This window comes from Apodemus sylvaticus, chromosome 13 (assembly GCF_947179515.1).
Source record: "Apodemus sylvaticus chromosome 13, mApoSyl1.1, whole genome shotgun sequence".
NCBI lineage: Eukaryota > Metazoa > Chordata > Mammalia > Rodentia > Muridae > Apodemus > Apodemus sylvaticus.
In genome coordinates, this window is record NC_067484.1 from 30,035,716 (window position 1) to 30,051,799 (window position 16,084).

At 45.1% G+C, this 16,084-nt stretch overlaps 1 protein-coding gene across 1 annotated transcript in view; it reads left to right on the forward strand.

The window, feature by feature from the left end:
• Positions 1–15,362, forward strand: part of Afg3l2 (AFG3 like matrix AAA peptidase subunit 2) — a 48,338-nt gene extending 32,976 nt beyond the window's left edge. Inside the window, exons 13-17 of the mRNA XM_052201338.1 lie at positions 3,976–4,086; positions 5,646–5,761; positions 9,767–9,967; positions 12,048–12,242; positions 14,552–15,362. Coding sequence (XP_052057298.1) covers positions 3,976–4,086; positions 5,646–5,761; positions 9,767–9,967; positions 12,048–12,242; positions 14,552–14,785 — 857 coding nt within the window. The 3' untranslated portion in view covers positions 14,786–15,362. The remainder of the gene's footprint in view (positions 1–3,975; positions 4,087–5,645; positions 5,762–9,766; positions 9,968–12,047; positions 12,243–14,551) is intronic.
• Positions 15,363–16,084: the final 722 nt, after the last annotated feature.

Sequence of the window (16,084 nt, forward strand, 5' to 3'; positions counted from 1 at the left end):
AGTTGTGTTGCTGGCTTCTTCATGTCCTGTGCTTGTTTGTAGGTTGTACCTGTGTTCTGTGTTGTGGTCAACACCTCTGCTTTTATGTGTGTGTGTTTTGTTTTTCAAGAAAGGGTTTCTCTGTAGCTGGGTCTATTCTGGAATTCAGTCTACAGACCAGGCTGCCCTGGAACTCTGTCTCCCAGATGATGGGATTAAAGGTGTGTGCCACCACCACTGTGTCTTGAGTGTCTTATTGAGCAACCTTCTCTTGTACTGCTACTCAGAAAGGAAACAACAAACTTCAGTAAGAGTAGTAATTTCAGACCACACAAGGAAGATACACATCCACTCCTGTAGCACCCAGTGGCCCTAAAACAGGAAATGGCAAAAGTAATGTGGACTCACTCTGAAGGTAAAAATTATCTAAGGTTATTTCTGGGTGTGGTGGTGCACGCCTTTAATCTATGTACTTGAGAGGCAGAGGCTGGTGGATATCTGTGAGTTTGAGGACAGCTTGGTCTACAGAGTGAGCTCTAGTACAGCTGGGGCTACACAGAGAAACCCTGTCTTGAAAAAACAAAACAAAAACCCTAACCAAACAAAAAGATTATTTAAGAAAACTGAATAAGAGAAAAGAGACAGGAAAAGGGAAACAGTTGTATATAAGCATGGTTAATAAAAGGAGAAATAGGAGGGAAGACAGAGAGAGAGGGATAGGAAAAGTCGAAAATAATCGTGGTTTGGCCTTTTGAGTAAGATCAAGTATAGAGAAAGTTCAAAAGCAAAATTAGATAAATTTAAGAAGGGAAAGAAAAAACAAAAGTTTTACCAGTGCGTACACACAATGATTAAATCAAAACAGTATTACTAAAGAGGGACTGGAGAGATGGTTCTGCTGTGTAGTGGTTTGGTTCCTAGCTTCCACACGGAGGCTCGCACGTGCCCCTAGGTCTGTTCCAAAGTGTTGGCCTCCTTGGGCACCAGGCACACGTATGGTGCACAGACACATCTGTAGGCAAGCATTTCTATACATTTTTTAAAAATTAAAATCTAAGAAATACTACTAAAAATATAGTAGAAAGAAAAGGGTGTACTATGGTATCAAAACATAAGAATAAAAGTTAAGTATTGCTTAGTGAAGAAAAATCACACAAAATTCCATGGAAGTGTGAAGGTAAATGAGATGTAAAAGTTTTCTTAAGAACAGTAAAGTGAAAATTCTTCTAGGCAGGAGATACAGCTTAGTCACTCTGGGTTTGATCTCTAGCTCCACATGAAACAGGTGTGGTGGTGGCACACTCCCATAATCCCAGCTCTGGGGGCAGGTGTGTGTGTGTGTGTGTGTGTGTGTGTGTGTGTGTGTGTGTAGGTAGGAAGATTGAGAGTTAAGGGTTATCCTGGGCTACATAAAGATAAACAGTAACTGTTCTTTTTTATTCCCATGTGCGTGTTTGTGGGGTAAGGGAGGCACATGTGTGCTGTGACCCACGTGTGTGACAGAGGACAGCATCTTCAAGTCACTTTCTCCTTCCTTTACCTGTGTTTTGGGGCTTGAACTCAGGTCATCAGGATGCACTGGAAGCACTTTACTGAGCCATCTTGATTGGCCCTGAGAGTGAACAGTCACGTTTCAGGAAAAATAAAATTTGTAGTAGTTTCTGAGTCTGCAGAAATTGGTAAGTTTTAGTTATGTGCACCGGGGACGGGTTCAGTTGCTTGAACTTGTGGGCTCTTTCCAGTGACTTACTGTAGGTGTTGGGCATGTTTTAAGAAAGTGTTGGTTCGCCAGGCGCGGTGGCGCACGCCTGTAATCCCAGCACTTGGGAGGCAGAGGCAGGTGGATTTCTGAGTTCGAGGCCAACCTAGTTTACATTCCAGGACGGCCAGAGCTACACAGAGAAACCCTGTCTTGAAAAAACAAAAAAACAAAAATTTAAAAAAAGAAAGTGTTGGTTCATACAACTTCCCTTTTTGTGCTCTAGGGCCTCTGCTATCTGTGCTTAACTTTGCCAGCTGACGGCTGTGTTGATTCTACCCCACTTCACAGACCTGTGAACTACATCCACTGGGGTTCTTCAGGGTCTAGTTGCAGGCTGGGGGCTTCTCAAGGGTATTGAGGGTTGGGGAAGGAATCTGTACAGGCACGAGACCTGTGTTCACATTTTCACAGTCCCCTGTGTGCTCATCCTCTTGCTGGAGTAGTGGAGCTGTGGGTGTCATGTGGCCATTGGATGCTGCCCGGTGTGCTTGACCTCTACTGCAGAAAGCAGTTGGTAAATGGTTCCAGGGTTTGATCTGCAGGTCCAGTGTTCTCAGACTCCACTTATGCTCAGTAAGTGATGTCTTCTTCCCGCCACCGAGGGTGGGGTGCCTGCCTGCCCCTGTGTGCTCCTGCTGCAGACAGAGCTCTCTCAACCTGCACTGCTGCCTGCACTGGGTTCTGTTTGATTGTCAGCTCCTGGGTCCTCTCATTCACTACAGGTGTCTTCAGAGCTGTGGCTCACCCTGGGACTGTGGCAGGTTAATTCAAGTCCTGACTAGTTATTGTTCTGCGTTCACAGACCACTGGGGAAGCACACATTTAAAAACTAGGTTCCTTCCAAGATAGCACTTGACTATTCCAAGTTATATGGACTAGCGTTCTTCTCCTTTGCTGAAAGGACTGTCTCATCAGTTTGCCACCAAAATAGATGCTTGTGAGGCCTGCACTTGTTCTGTGGCAGCAGTGCCCATCTCTTCACAGTGCTGCCTTCTGGGCAAGGCTTCTGCTTCTGTCATCTCGACAGAGCTGCAGAGCTGGAGCAGTGTTCTTCATGGCCTGGGTTCTCCCACATCACACTTCTGTGCTCTGCATCTCGGCTCCGATGTCAGGACCTTTGTGACTTTGTGAAGCTGTCCTTGTATCTTTTTAGTAAATCCCATTTTTCTTATCATGAGATTTTTCTCCTTCAGGGGCAGTTTCTGTGGGTCACCTTACCCAGAACTACTATACTGTTTAAAACTTACTTATTTAGCACATATTGTAGCTTACTTGTGTTAACTCATACTTAATCTGAAAAATCCACATAAAGCCATTGTTGGCAAAACAAACATTTGACAAGCTTCATATTATATAAATTTAGTTTGTTAGCCAAACAGATTATTTTAATGTATGTTTATTATGTGTTATATAAACATGTCGTCTAACATTTCTGTAAATTGTTTTCCCAGCAAAGATGAGTGAAACTAAGAAAATTAATGAAGTAGGAATTTAAAAAATATTGTCATTGGGCTGGAGAGAAAGCTCAGCAGTCAAGAGTACTGGCTGTGGCCTGGAGAAATGAATGGCTCAGTGATTAAGAGCACTGACTGCTCTTCCAGAGGTCCTGAGTTCAATTCCCAACAACCACATGGTGGCTCACAACCATCTGTAATGGGATCTGATGCCCTCTTCTGTCATGAAAGCACACATGCAATAGAGCACTCATATTCATAAATTTCATAAATAAATCTTTAAAAGGGGGGGCACTGGCTGACCTTCCAGAGGACTCAGGTTCTATTCCCAGCACCCACACAGCTAACAACAATCTGTAACTCCAGCTCCAGGTGATCTAGCGCCCTCTTCTGGTCTCTGTTGACACTGCATGCAGTTGATGCACAGACAGACAGACAGACATGTAGGCAAAACACTCAGACACATAAAAACTTAAAAATGCTATCATAGTTTGCTAATACACAAACCATGTTACCTATTAAGGAAAATAGTTTTCTAAAGTTACCTGTTTACCACTGACCCTCTCATTTTAGCTCACAGGGCCAAGATGGTATAGGTTGTACTTAATACTAGACTAGCTTAGCGTTTTGTTTTGTGTGTGTGTGTGTGTGTGTGTGTGTGTTGGTTTTTTTTAACCAACACCGGGAATTGTATTTCAGCTAAACCCCTCTCAGTCTCCTGATGGGTAAGGTCTGTGTGTGGCTGGTCAGTTTGAGCATGACTGTGTGTTCATTTTGTAGGCGCTGATGTTGCCAATGTCTGCAATGAAGCTGCCTTGATTGCTGCAAGACACCTTTCAGATGCCATTAATGAGAAGCACTTCGAACAAGCGATTGAGCGTGTGATTGGAGGTAAGGCAGCTGAGTAGCACTCTGGACAAAGGACAGTGGTAGGTAGTCAAGGTGATAGGTGATATGTGGCTATAATCCCAGCCCTCAGAAGGCGAGAGGAGACTCTCAGATTTGAGCCCAGTCTAGGTTAAAAGGTGAGAACATGTCTCTTTTTTAAAAACGCTCATAAAAGGAATTTCCAGTCCATGATTTCTCTGATTTGGCAAGAGCTATAAAATGTGTATATCCATGCAGTATATCCATGTAGCCTTGGGGCTTGCCATGCCAACTCCAGACTTGCCTCCTGCTTTCTTGAGTCTCGACCATTCCCACTCTGAGGTAGGAGAAGTTTTCCTGTTGACAGTGCTACCTCTGTGAACCAGAGTCTCATGCTTTGTAATAATGTGGCAGCCTGAGACAGGGAGGAATCCCGTGATGAACTATGAGGAGGTTGTAAATTCAGATAAGCAAGAAGGTTAGGAGTTATAGTATGATGGTGGAGTACCTGATTAGCACACACACAGCTCTGGGTCCATCTCCAGCATCCCAAAAAGAAATGCTTAAGGAAGCAGAAGGTGCATTAACTCATCCTTAGTAACATTTGACCCTGGTAGCTTTGTGGAATGCACTTTTCTTGGGTTTTATCATTGAGAGCCTAGTCCCCCCTCCCCACTTCAGATGAATTACTTTAAACAAAGGAGAATACTTGGGGTGATGATTTGCCCACCATAGAATGTGCAGTATTAGGGTTTACAGTTATAGACCATGAAGGAAAAATGAGGCTTGGAGTCTGCCTCTGTGGGCTAGGAAAAGCTGAAATTGCAGATCTTTGAGCCCTGTAGTTGGTATTGAACTCTTATAGGGTCATTGGAGTGGGATGGGAACTGACCTTCCTCGTGTGTTTCTTTCTTTTTTTCCGGTTTTTTCGAGACAGGGTTTCTCTTTGTAGCCCTGGCTGACCTGGAACTCACTCTGTAGACCAGGCTGGCCTCGAATTTAGAAATCCGCCTGCTTCTGCCTCCCAAGTGCTGGGATTACAGACAGGCGTGCACCACCACGCCCGGCTGATCCTAGAGTGTTTCATGACAAGCTCCTTCATCCCATAAACTGTCTGGCCTGTGCGGCGGCCTGGCCTGCTTTGAGTAGGCTTTCACTCTTGCACTAGCATGCTCTTTCCTGTTCTCTGCCTTCCACTGGCAACAGACAGCAAGAGTCACTGTTGTCCCAGGACTTAAGAATTCTGTATAACAAAACCAAGCAGAAGACTCTTCCATACTTCTGTCTTTCCTATGAGTTTCATGTTTCATAGGACCTAAATGCAGAATTATATTTATATTTCTGTTGATTCTCCCCCCCCCCAAAAAAAGTGTCTAGCTTAAGAGTGAGCTTGGGGCAGAGATAAGAAATACATTTCTGTTGCCGTTAAATATATTTTAGACATTACCCCTTAGTCTGATTTCGGTCAGGAAGTTTAGGCAGCCTAGTTGTTATGTTTTAGGTAAGGAGGTGTATAGTACTGCGTTGCTATTACTTAATGTCATTGTCACTAAAACAGTGGTTTGGGGTTTTGTTATTATTAGGCTTGGAGAAAAAAACCCAAGTTCTACAGCCTGAGGAGAAGAAGACGGTGGCTTACCACGAAGCAGGCCACGCAGTTGCCGGCTGGTATCTGGAGCATGCAGACCCGCTCTTAAAGGTGCCGTAGCCTGTTCAGTAGGCAAGCCAGCTTAGTATGGAAGCAGTGACTGAACAGGGAGCACACCCACTCAAGAAACAACAGTGTAGCTTTGGAGGGATGTAGCAGAAACTAATGAAGGTTGAAGGAAGTACTTAACACTCCTGCAGACACAGTTAGACAGCACACTTTCTGTTTGCCATCCTGGGCCTCATTCATGCTGAGCTATACCACTGAGCTACACCTCTAGCCCTTTTTAAATGTTACCTTACTTTTGAAGTATATGTGGTGTATGTTTGTGTTCAGGTGTGTGCACACATACACCCACTCATGTGTGCACTTGAATGTAGAAGCCAAAGGTCAGTGTTGAGTATCTTTCTCTGTTGCCCTCTATGTTACTTTTATTGCCATTATCAACATTATCAACATAGTGTCTCACTTACCTGGAGCTCGCTAATGCGGCCAGACTAGCCGGCAGCCAGTCCCAGGGATCCTCCTGTCTCTGCCCTCTTCGTGCTAGGATTATAGGCCCATGAACTCAGGCCTAATGCTTGCACAGCAAGCGTGTTACTAACTGCCCCGACCCCAACCACCTTCACTTGTAATTTTGAGGTAGAGTCTCACTAAGCTTCTCAGGTTGTGCTTGAACTCACTCTGCAGCCAAGGCAGGCCTTGGATTTTCACTCTTCTGTTCCAGCCTCTCAGATCTTGAGTGAGGCCTGTGCTGCTATGCCTGGTTCAGAAAGCCACAACCAGAAAGTAGCCAGGGGCAGCGCAGAGGCGGGGAGCTGACCCTTAGTCGGCAGCTTTGCAGTAGCTTGCGGGGCTTCTGTAATTAAGTCACAGTGCTTGAAGCTATTGGCCATCTTGAGGAGGCTGAGAAGAGAGTTCCAAATTTCAAAAGTACTGGAAATTTAACAGGAAAATTTGAGAAACAAGAAATAGCACAGAGTTGAAACCTGGATCTGAGTAGGAACTGACCATATCCGGCTGTCTGATACAGTGTGTATGGAATGATGAGTCTCTAGAGATCCTGGCCAGAACACAAGCAGGGGCTAGTGAGGTCTCCCTCTCGGAAGCTCTCAGCTGCCCTGTGATGTCCAGAAGATGGTCGCCGGGGGTCAGCCAAAAGAGGAGTCGCAGAGCGGGTAACATTCACATACACATAAAAGACCCGAGGAATCTTCATAGAAGCCACTAGAATTAATGGGTTAAGAGAGATGCAGAATCCGGGGCTAATATACAAAGATCTGTGGGATCTCTGTATTTGTTAATGAATAATTGGAAAATACATTTTAGTTTAATTTTAAGGGTTTTTTTGTTTTTTTCTTGTTGTTTTTTTTGTTGTTGTTGTTTTGTTTTTTTAGAAAATGCAAGGTTTAGCCAGGCATAGTAGCTCATACCTTTAATCCCATCATGTTTATATAGAGGCAGGTATATCTCTATTAATTTGAGGCCAGCCTGATATACATAGCAAGTTCTAGGTCAGCTGCAACTACGTAATGAAATCCTGTCTCAAAAAAAGAAAAGAAATTTTCAATTGCATTTTCAATAGATTCTCAACACATAAAATACAAAATTTAAGAAAATATCATAGGGCGTATACATTGAATTAATGTATAAGAATAAAAGTGCATTCTGTTTATAGAGTCATATGCTGTTTCTTCCCAAACTGACCTGTGGCCTCTTTGCAGTCTCTGTTAGGATTATAGCATTCTTTTGCAGAACCTAGGACCTCACACGTGCTCGGCAGACACTCCACATCTTAGCCACACTCTCCACCCACAGAGGCTTTTTTGCTGTGAGACTGAATTAGGGTTTTCCGGTGACACTGCTATAACAGTGGGAGCAGCGAGGGGGAACAACACCGCTCGATGGTCAGACCGTACACTGCTGCAATAAAGCCTGTGGCACTGGTGAGGGGACAGGTGAACCTGGCAGCAGAGGCCACATTCCTGACAGTTCTCAAGGTGGAAATTGGGAGTGATTGGTGGTGCACGCCTGTAATCCCAGCACTCTGAGAGGCAGAGGCAGGTGGATTTCTGACTTAGAGGCCAGCCTAGTCTACAGAGTGAGTTCCAGGACAACCAGGGCTACACAGAGAAAGCCTGTCTTGGAAAAAAAATGGGAATGATGGTGCATATGTGTAATAATAGCACTAGAGCAGGAAGATTTCCAGGGAGTTTAAGGTCATCTTCAACTTTAGAGGTCAGTCTGGCCTTTTGAGACTCTATCTTCATAAAGTCAAGAGGGAGACAGGGAGAGAGAGATGGAAAGATTGTCTTCTTAACATGTGATTCTGATAACTCTGGGTTCATATGAAAAATAAACATTAACCCTTACATCATATGCCAGAAAATAAATAGATTAGAAAAGCTAAAATGTAAAATGATAAAACTTCTCACAGAAGTGTGTAGACATTTTCTTCGAACACAAAAAGCATAAACTGAAAAAAGAAAAAGTTGGTGAATGGGTGGACAGGATGGCTCAGTGGGTGCTTGCCACCAAACCTGACAATTGGAGTTCAATCCTAGGAGCCACATGATGGGGAATAAGAGAACATAGTCTTATATGCACACAGCCACACATACATGGGGATCATTCAATAAATAGAAAGGGAGAGTTAATAAATGAGACCTCATTGAAATTTAGAACGATTACTGAGGTCCAGGCATGGTATCACATGCCTATAATCTCAGCATTTGAGAGGCAGAGACAAGAGGATTTTAAATTTATGGACAGTCTGGGCTACATAAAGAAAACCAGCACTACTGGAGGACGTAACTCAGAGGCAGAGCATGTGACCAGCGTGCACAGTGAGCCCAGCCTGACTCAAGTGAAAACAAATGACTTAGAGAATGCCATAAAGAAATGTCAAAGGTGGGGTAGGCACATGGTTGTACACTTGGGAGGTATAGGCAGGAAGATCAGGAGTTTCAGGCCAGCCTGGGCTGTATACTGATTCCCTTTTCAAAAACGTGATCCTTTAAAGGGGAGGGGAGGAAAGGCCACATTCTGAAAATATTTGCAGAAAATATGTGTGACAAAGGAGCTATATCTGGAAAAACAAGTCTCAAAGTTGATATAGTAAAGCAGTGGGCAGGATTTGCATATAGACTATAGAATGGGACATAAGAACTGACATCAAGCCAAGAAATTGCAAAGGAGTCATAACTAGATACAGAGTCACTTAAAGGCTGTGTGCACTGCTAACAGGGTAAATGGCTCTGTTTGCTGGTAATCCCAGCACTTTGGAGGATGGAGCAGTACAATTAATGTGCCATGAGTTCAAGGCCAGCTTGGGGAAGTACGAGACCTTGTCTCAAAAAACAAAGAATAGATACCTGGTGTGTTTATCAGTGCCATGCTATAAACAGGCTGTCAGTGTACACAACAATATGGATGAATATCAGAAGCAGGGAATGGAACCAGACCCAGAGTACACTTTGTGCGGTGGCACTCACAAGCCACTCTAGAAAGGGCAGACTTGTCTGTAAGTGTACATGTGCTTGCTTGGGGCTCTGTGTGGCAGCTAGGGGCTATGGTGTCCCCCCCCCCCACTTTATATGGTCGGAAGTTGTTTATAAAACTCTCTTTTTATACTTAAGAGTGGTTAACACTTTGAGAACTCCTCTTTCAATACAGTTAATTTCTAAAGAAAACAGAACTCACCTAGTTTTGTAACAGTGATCTGGAAGGACAGTGGCAGCCCTTGAGCGTCTTGGCCCCTTTGTCGTCTGAGACACAAGTGGTTGTGCCAGAGTTGAGTCAGTGCTGTGGTCTACCAGGGGAGACCCCAGCCAGCAGTCATCAAGACTCGGTTACTAAAGGCTGATTTTGGTTTGCCTTTACATAAGGGCAGAGAATGCTTTCTGGAACTCTGAGGTCAGGCAGTTTCCCTCCTGGTCGGTCAGTCTAGGTCTCAGCAGTGTGTGCAGCCCAGCTCTGAGCTGCCTTTTCTTCAGTGAGTGTCCTTGCAGACCCTGCTCAGGACTGCATTGGCAGTGTGTGCTTCCTGCTCACCAGGTGTCCATCATCCCTCGGGGTAAGGGGCTGGGCTATGCTCAGTACTTGCCCAAGGAGCAGTATCTGTACACAAAGGAGCAGCTGCTGGACAGGATGTGCATGACTCTGGGTGGCCGTGTCTCTGAGGAGATCTTCTTTGGAAGAATTACAACCGGTGCCCAGGATGACTTGAGGAAGGTGACCCAGAGTGCCTATGCCCAGGTGAGTCTGTGGAGCTGGGCTTTGGCCTCCCTTTCTTGCCTGCCTGGACAGTTAGCCTTTGTGGGTCACTGAGATGACACAGGTGTTTCACTGGGTTAGATTTCTGCAGCAGATTCTTTCTTAAATCCACTGTTAGGCCAGGCAGTGGTGGCGCATGCCTTTAATCCCAGCACTTGGGAGGCAGAGGCAGCCGGATTTCTGAATTCGAGGACAGCCTGGTCTCTACAGTGAGTTCCAGGACAGCCAGGGCTACACAGAGAAACCCTGTCTCGAAAAACCAAAAAAAAAAGAAAGAAAAAAAAAAAAAGAATCCACAGTTAGAGCTAGAGACTTGACTCAGCTGTTAATAGTTTGTACTCTTTTTGCAGAAGACCCACGCTTTTGTCCCAGAACTCATGTTGGGCAGCTTATAACTGCCCATAACTTCAGATCAGATCTGACCCCTTTTGGTCTCTAAGGGGCACCTGAACTCATGAGTAAAGACACATACAGATACACACGTAAAAACTACAACAACAAAAAATTCCACTTTAATAACTTAGAGAAGAAAAAATTGTGCCAGTCTTCAAAGTTTTCCCTTAGGGTCCTGCATGTAATGCTTATAGGTAGTTTAAAGTTTATTTTTCAGCATGTTTATTTTTTTGAGATAGGATCTCCTTAGGTCAGGCTAGTTCTCACTTGCTAAGTAGCTGAAGGTGACCTTGAATCGGAATGGTTTCAGCATGTGCCACAATGTCCAGCTGTAAAGTTTTAATTTTTAAAAAAGAATTCTTCTGTCACTTGAGGCATATGAGTGTTCTGGCTGTGTGCATGCATATTACCACACGCCTGCCTAGTGCCCTTGGAGGTGAGGAGGGCACTGGACCTCCTAGAGCTGCTGTCGGATGATGGTGAGCTGCCGCAAAAAGCTCTGCTCCCCTAAAAGCCCTGCTCCCCTAAATGCACTGAAGTTGACTTCTGAGCTCCATGTCCTCACAGCAGTTTGACCTTGGGCCTTCCTGCACCTGTCCCTTGTCACTCTGCACGCAGCAGCCTCTCCTGACCGTAGCTATGCCTGCTTTCTTGAGCTTCTGCCACAGGCTTCCACAGCCGGCAAGGCTGTTTGCTCTGGGCTGACCTGAGCGGCTCCTTCGGGACTGCTCTCCACTGACACAGCTTTGCCTGTCCTCCATGTCTTGATTTGAAAGTAACATTTTCTAACTAGGTTTTTTTAGTGTTACATTTACCCCTAAGACATTATTCCTTATCATTTGCTCTTATTTCTTTCTAATCTTTTTAAAAAGTATTTTTTCTCCTGTGTGTATTTTTTCCTGCCTTCTGGCACCTTGTAGTCTTGTGTTTGATTCATGGCTTCCTTTCTGCTTCCCCCTGCTGGCCTCATTTCTGGAACAGTAGGTCACAGTTCCTCTGCTGCAGACCTGTGTGTCCATCCTGCTTGGAAAAATTATTCTGCATCTTATTTCTTTTTCTCACAGTAACTTCACAAGGCTTCCGCCTGATGTCTGTTCAGATCTCAGGAGTGGGAAGGGCTAGACCCTGGTGAAGTAGGGAAGCCCCTGTCTTCCTCGCTCTGGGAACTAGATCACAGATAGAGAACCTCCACATAGGTGCTGGGAGCCGAACCTGAGTCCTCTGGAAGAGCATGCAGTGTTCTTATCCACTCCAGCCCTTGTCCTTCTCTTTTCAAATCAGTTTGGATTTTATGTCCAGAGGCTTCTCCCTCACACAGTGCTGCCTACATCAGCCTCTCCATGTTGTCCCTGGACACAGTTTGTGAAAAAAATGCAGATATCATCCTGTGTCCCACATTCTCAGGTTGTGACTGTGTGTTCACAGGGAGACCTTGTTCAGTTTGCTCACCTCAAGAGCTTCTAGCTCTTAACTTCCCTCCACAAGTAGAGTAGCTGTAGGCCTCAGAGCTGTTGCAGTTTGCCCACTGCTTCCTGAACGCACTACCAGATGAGCCTCAGTCATACTGCTGCTCTCCACTGTGGACACCATGTTCACTCCACCAGCCCCCGGGGAAGCCTTTAAGGGTGAAGGTCCTCTGTCAAACCTAGTAGTCCTGGATCTTTTTCAGATTGTTCAGTTTGGCATGAACGAGAAAGTGGGGCAGATCTCCTTTGACCTTCCACGACAGGGAGACATGGTGTTAGAGAAACCTTACAGTGAAGCCACTGCAAGGATGATAGATGATGAAGTGAGGATACTCATCAACGAAGCTTATAAAAGAACTGTGGCTCTTCTCACAGAGAAAAAGGCTGACGTGGAGAAGGTAGGTGCCAGCATATGAGCCTCAGCGTGTGTGTGTCTGTGTGTGTCTGTGTACACAAATGTCAATCAAAGGATAATTCTGTGGCATTGGGAGTTGGTTCTCTCCTTCACCTTTTGTGGGTTCTAGGAGTTTAATTGGTGTCATCAGGGTTGGTCAGCTGGTGTCTTTAGCTGGGAGCCTTCTTGCCAGCCTTGTATTTTTGTTTTTTTTTTTCTTGATTGATTTATTTATTGTATATAAGTATATATATCTTCAGACACACCAGAAGAGGGCATAAGATCCAATTACAGATGGTTATGAGCCAACATGTGGTTGCTGGGATTTGAACTCAGGACCTCTGGAAGAGCAGATAGTGCTCTTAACTGCTGAGCCATCTCTCTAGCCTGCCTTGGTTTGTTTGTTTGTTTGGTTGGTTGGTTTTTGGTTTTTTTGTTTTTTCCGAGACAGGGTTTCTCTGTATAACCTTGGCTGTCCTGGAACCCACTCTGTAGACCAGGATGGCCTCGAATTCTCAATTCTCAGAAATTGGCCTGCCTCTTCCTCCTAAGTGCTGTGATTAAAGGTGTGTGCCACCACCACCCTGGCCTGCCTTGTTTATTTTTTGAGACAGGATTTTGCTGTGTAACCCTAGCTGGCCTGGAACTCATTTTGTAGACTATACTGGCAATGATCTTGTTGTGATTCCCCTGCCTCTGCCTCCTGAGTACTGGAATTATAGGGGTGAGTCACCCCTGTGCCTTGGGAGCAGAAGTAGGAACTATTGTGGTTCCCGTGATAGATGGGTGAGGAAAGGCTGTAAACAGCTGTTTAGAATACCCATGAACCAAGTAGTTAGAAATGAAGAGCTGCCAGAATCAGGTCACTGTCTCTGCTGGCATAGAGGGTGCTGACATGATGGAGGTGAGTGGGGGGGGAGGGTTGTACTTACTGCACTCCTACCTAGATATATGTACTTACAGTGTGTAGCAAAAAAAGTGTTTGTTAGGAAGAAGATATGTTGAATAAGATGAGGATCCCGAAACACTGGATTTTAGAAGTACTTTCCGACCCAACAGAGAAAAGGAAGCAAATGAAGAAAGTTGAGCCAGCCAGGGAGTAGTCTGCTTCGAGGAGAGGGGCTGAGGGCTGTGCTCATGGCCTCACCTGTGGAGGCAGGTTGTCTGAGATCCTTCTTCAAGATAAGGAGGACTAGCTAACACAGTACCAGCCAAGCCTGCAACTTCCTGAGGTTCCTAGAGACATTACCCTACTTTACAGAGACAGACACCGAGAGAGGTCATGTGATAGCATAAGGGAACAGTCAGTGGGTGGCAGAGGCAGAGTTCTGATCAGCTGCAGAGACTTTGCCAATCACCTCAGTCTGCTGTGTCCACGATAGCTGTGGGTAATTACCTCTTGGAATGTGACCAGTCTGAGGGGCCGTGAGTGCTGTGGAAGTGCTCAGTTTATGACTGAGGTTTCAGTGTTACCCAGGACTGCTGTATACGTGCATGTGTGTGAACTGGTTGAGAATCAGAGGTAGCCTTAGAAGGGATCCTAAAGCTTTTGTTTCCCCTGTGTTCCATTTAAAAATAATAAAAAGAAATGCCTTCAGTTTGGTCTTGTATAAAGGTTCCAGATTAGCCGGGCAGTGATAGCGCACGCCTTTAATCCCAGCACTCTGGGAGGCAGAGGCAGGTGGATTTCTGAGTTTGAGGCCAACCTGGTCTACAGAGTGAGTTCCAGAATAGCCAGAGCTACACAGAGAAACCCTGTCTCGAAAAAACCAAATCCAAAAAACCCAAAAGAAAGAAAGGAAGAAAGGTAGGTAGGTTCCAGATGAGGAACATCCCAAGGTGATGGCCGCTCAGTGGCACAGTCTACTCTTCCTCCTAAGAGCAAGCATGGTGTGTGTCATGTGGCCTGTGCTTTACTTATTCTCATGCAAGCATGTGTATTCTTTATTCCGGCCACATAGTCCTTAATTGTATTCCTGTGCCAAGATTGCACTTCTGCCCCTATTTATGAGACATGTTCTATTATCTTAAGTTCTTTTTTTTTTATCTTTTTATTTTTTATATCAAAGTTTTCTGATGTGTGTGTTTGCCTGAATGTATGTGCATGTACAATGTGCATGTCTGGTACTTTCAGTGACCAGATGTGGGGATTAGACCCCTTGGAACTAAAGCTGTGAAATGGTGGTTGGCTGGGAACTGAACTCGGGTCCTCTGCAAGAGCAGCAAGCGCTCTATAATCACTTCTCTAAGTAAAAATCTTAGCTTTTGAGTAGAGTTTGCTAAGTAACTTAGTAGAAATTGCTTGTCTTTCAGGTTGCTCTCTTACTGTTAGAAAAAGAAGTATTAGACAAGAACGACATGGTTAAACTTCTGGGTCCCAGACCATTTACAGAAAAATCCACATATGAAGAATTTGTGGAAGGCACCGGCAGCTTAGACGAGGACACTTCTCTTCCTGAAGGCCTTCAAGATTGGAACAAGGAGCGGGAGAAGGAAGAGAAGAAGAAGGAGAAGGAGGAGCCCCTGAATGAGAAGGTTGTCAGCTAGGCCCAGGGCTGAAGGCCCCTTTCTTCCTTGTGTCCTTCCAGAGCCTCAGTCTGAGTTTGAGCAGCAGCCGTCAGAACAAGAGCCCTGGTGCAGAGGCAGCTGCTGCAGCCAGGCTGTGAGGATGGCCTCCACTGCAGCCAGGCTGTGAGGATGGCCTCCACTGCAGCCAGGCTGTGAGGATGGCCTCCACTGCAGCTGAGGGTATCGGCCACTGCCCAGGGCGCAGAAGGAGACTGCCTCAGCCTTGACCTCATGGACAGTGGCTGGAACAGGAGAGAGTGCCACCCGCCAAGGGAACAAGGTTCCCTGTCCCGTGGAACCCTATCACATGGGAGAAGACTTTCCTCCCATCACCATCTTCATTCCTCCTGTGACATCTCTGCAGACGTGCTGTGAAATTCAGTTGGAGTCCTGAGAAGAATATTTTGATTCAACCAAATATTTTCAAATTTGAATTCAGATCACTTGTTGCTGTTTTAATGGAATGGTTTTCTATAGAGAACTGTAACATATTTAAAAACATGAATGTATTATGTAAATATGGATTCTTTACATCAGAAATAAAAGGTGGACATTATACTTTTGTCCTGAGCATATAAAGGGTTGCCATGCTGTGCTTGTGTTTAGAAAACAAAATGTTTCAAGAAATTGAGTGTTCTTTGTCTTGGAGATGGATTCCTCAAAAATCTCACCTTGCTGGTCTCATCAGCTCCCACAGAGAAACCAGCAGTCTTCCAGATCGATGTCCCGAACCAGTACTGTTGGATCCAGGAGCCGTTCTTGGAGAGCAGCTGTGGTAACTGCAGCAGCCAGGTTCTTCCTGGGCTGCTCCTGACTCAGTGTACATTGTGCTGTCTAGACTACGCCATCCTGAGCCATCTGAGTTCAAGAGGGGATGGTGGGTCAGGGTCCCGCGTGGTGCTGGAGGTGTGTGTGGGAACTGTTGCTCTTGTCAGTCGTCAGGAGAGGGTATAAAGATTGCACAATGAAGATTGACTCTCATCTTCAAACGCCATTGTTTGAGCTTTGAAGTACTAACTAATTTTGGTTTTTTAAAAATCAGATTTACTGTGCAGACCAGGCTGGCCTCAAAGTCACTATGCCCTGAACTTACAGCAGTCCTCCCATTTTGTCTTTTTTTTTTTTTTTAAGAGATTGACTCATTTTTTTATCTTTTTATGTGTGTGAGTATAGTGCCTGAATATATGTCTATACTACATGCATGCCTGAGGATAGAGAATATTAGCTCTCCTAAGACTTCAGTTATAAAGTTGTGAGCTGCTGGGTGTGGGTGCTGAT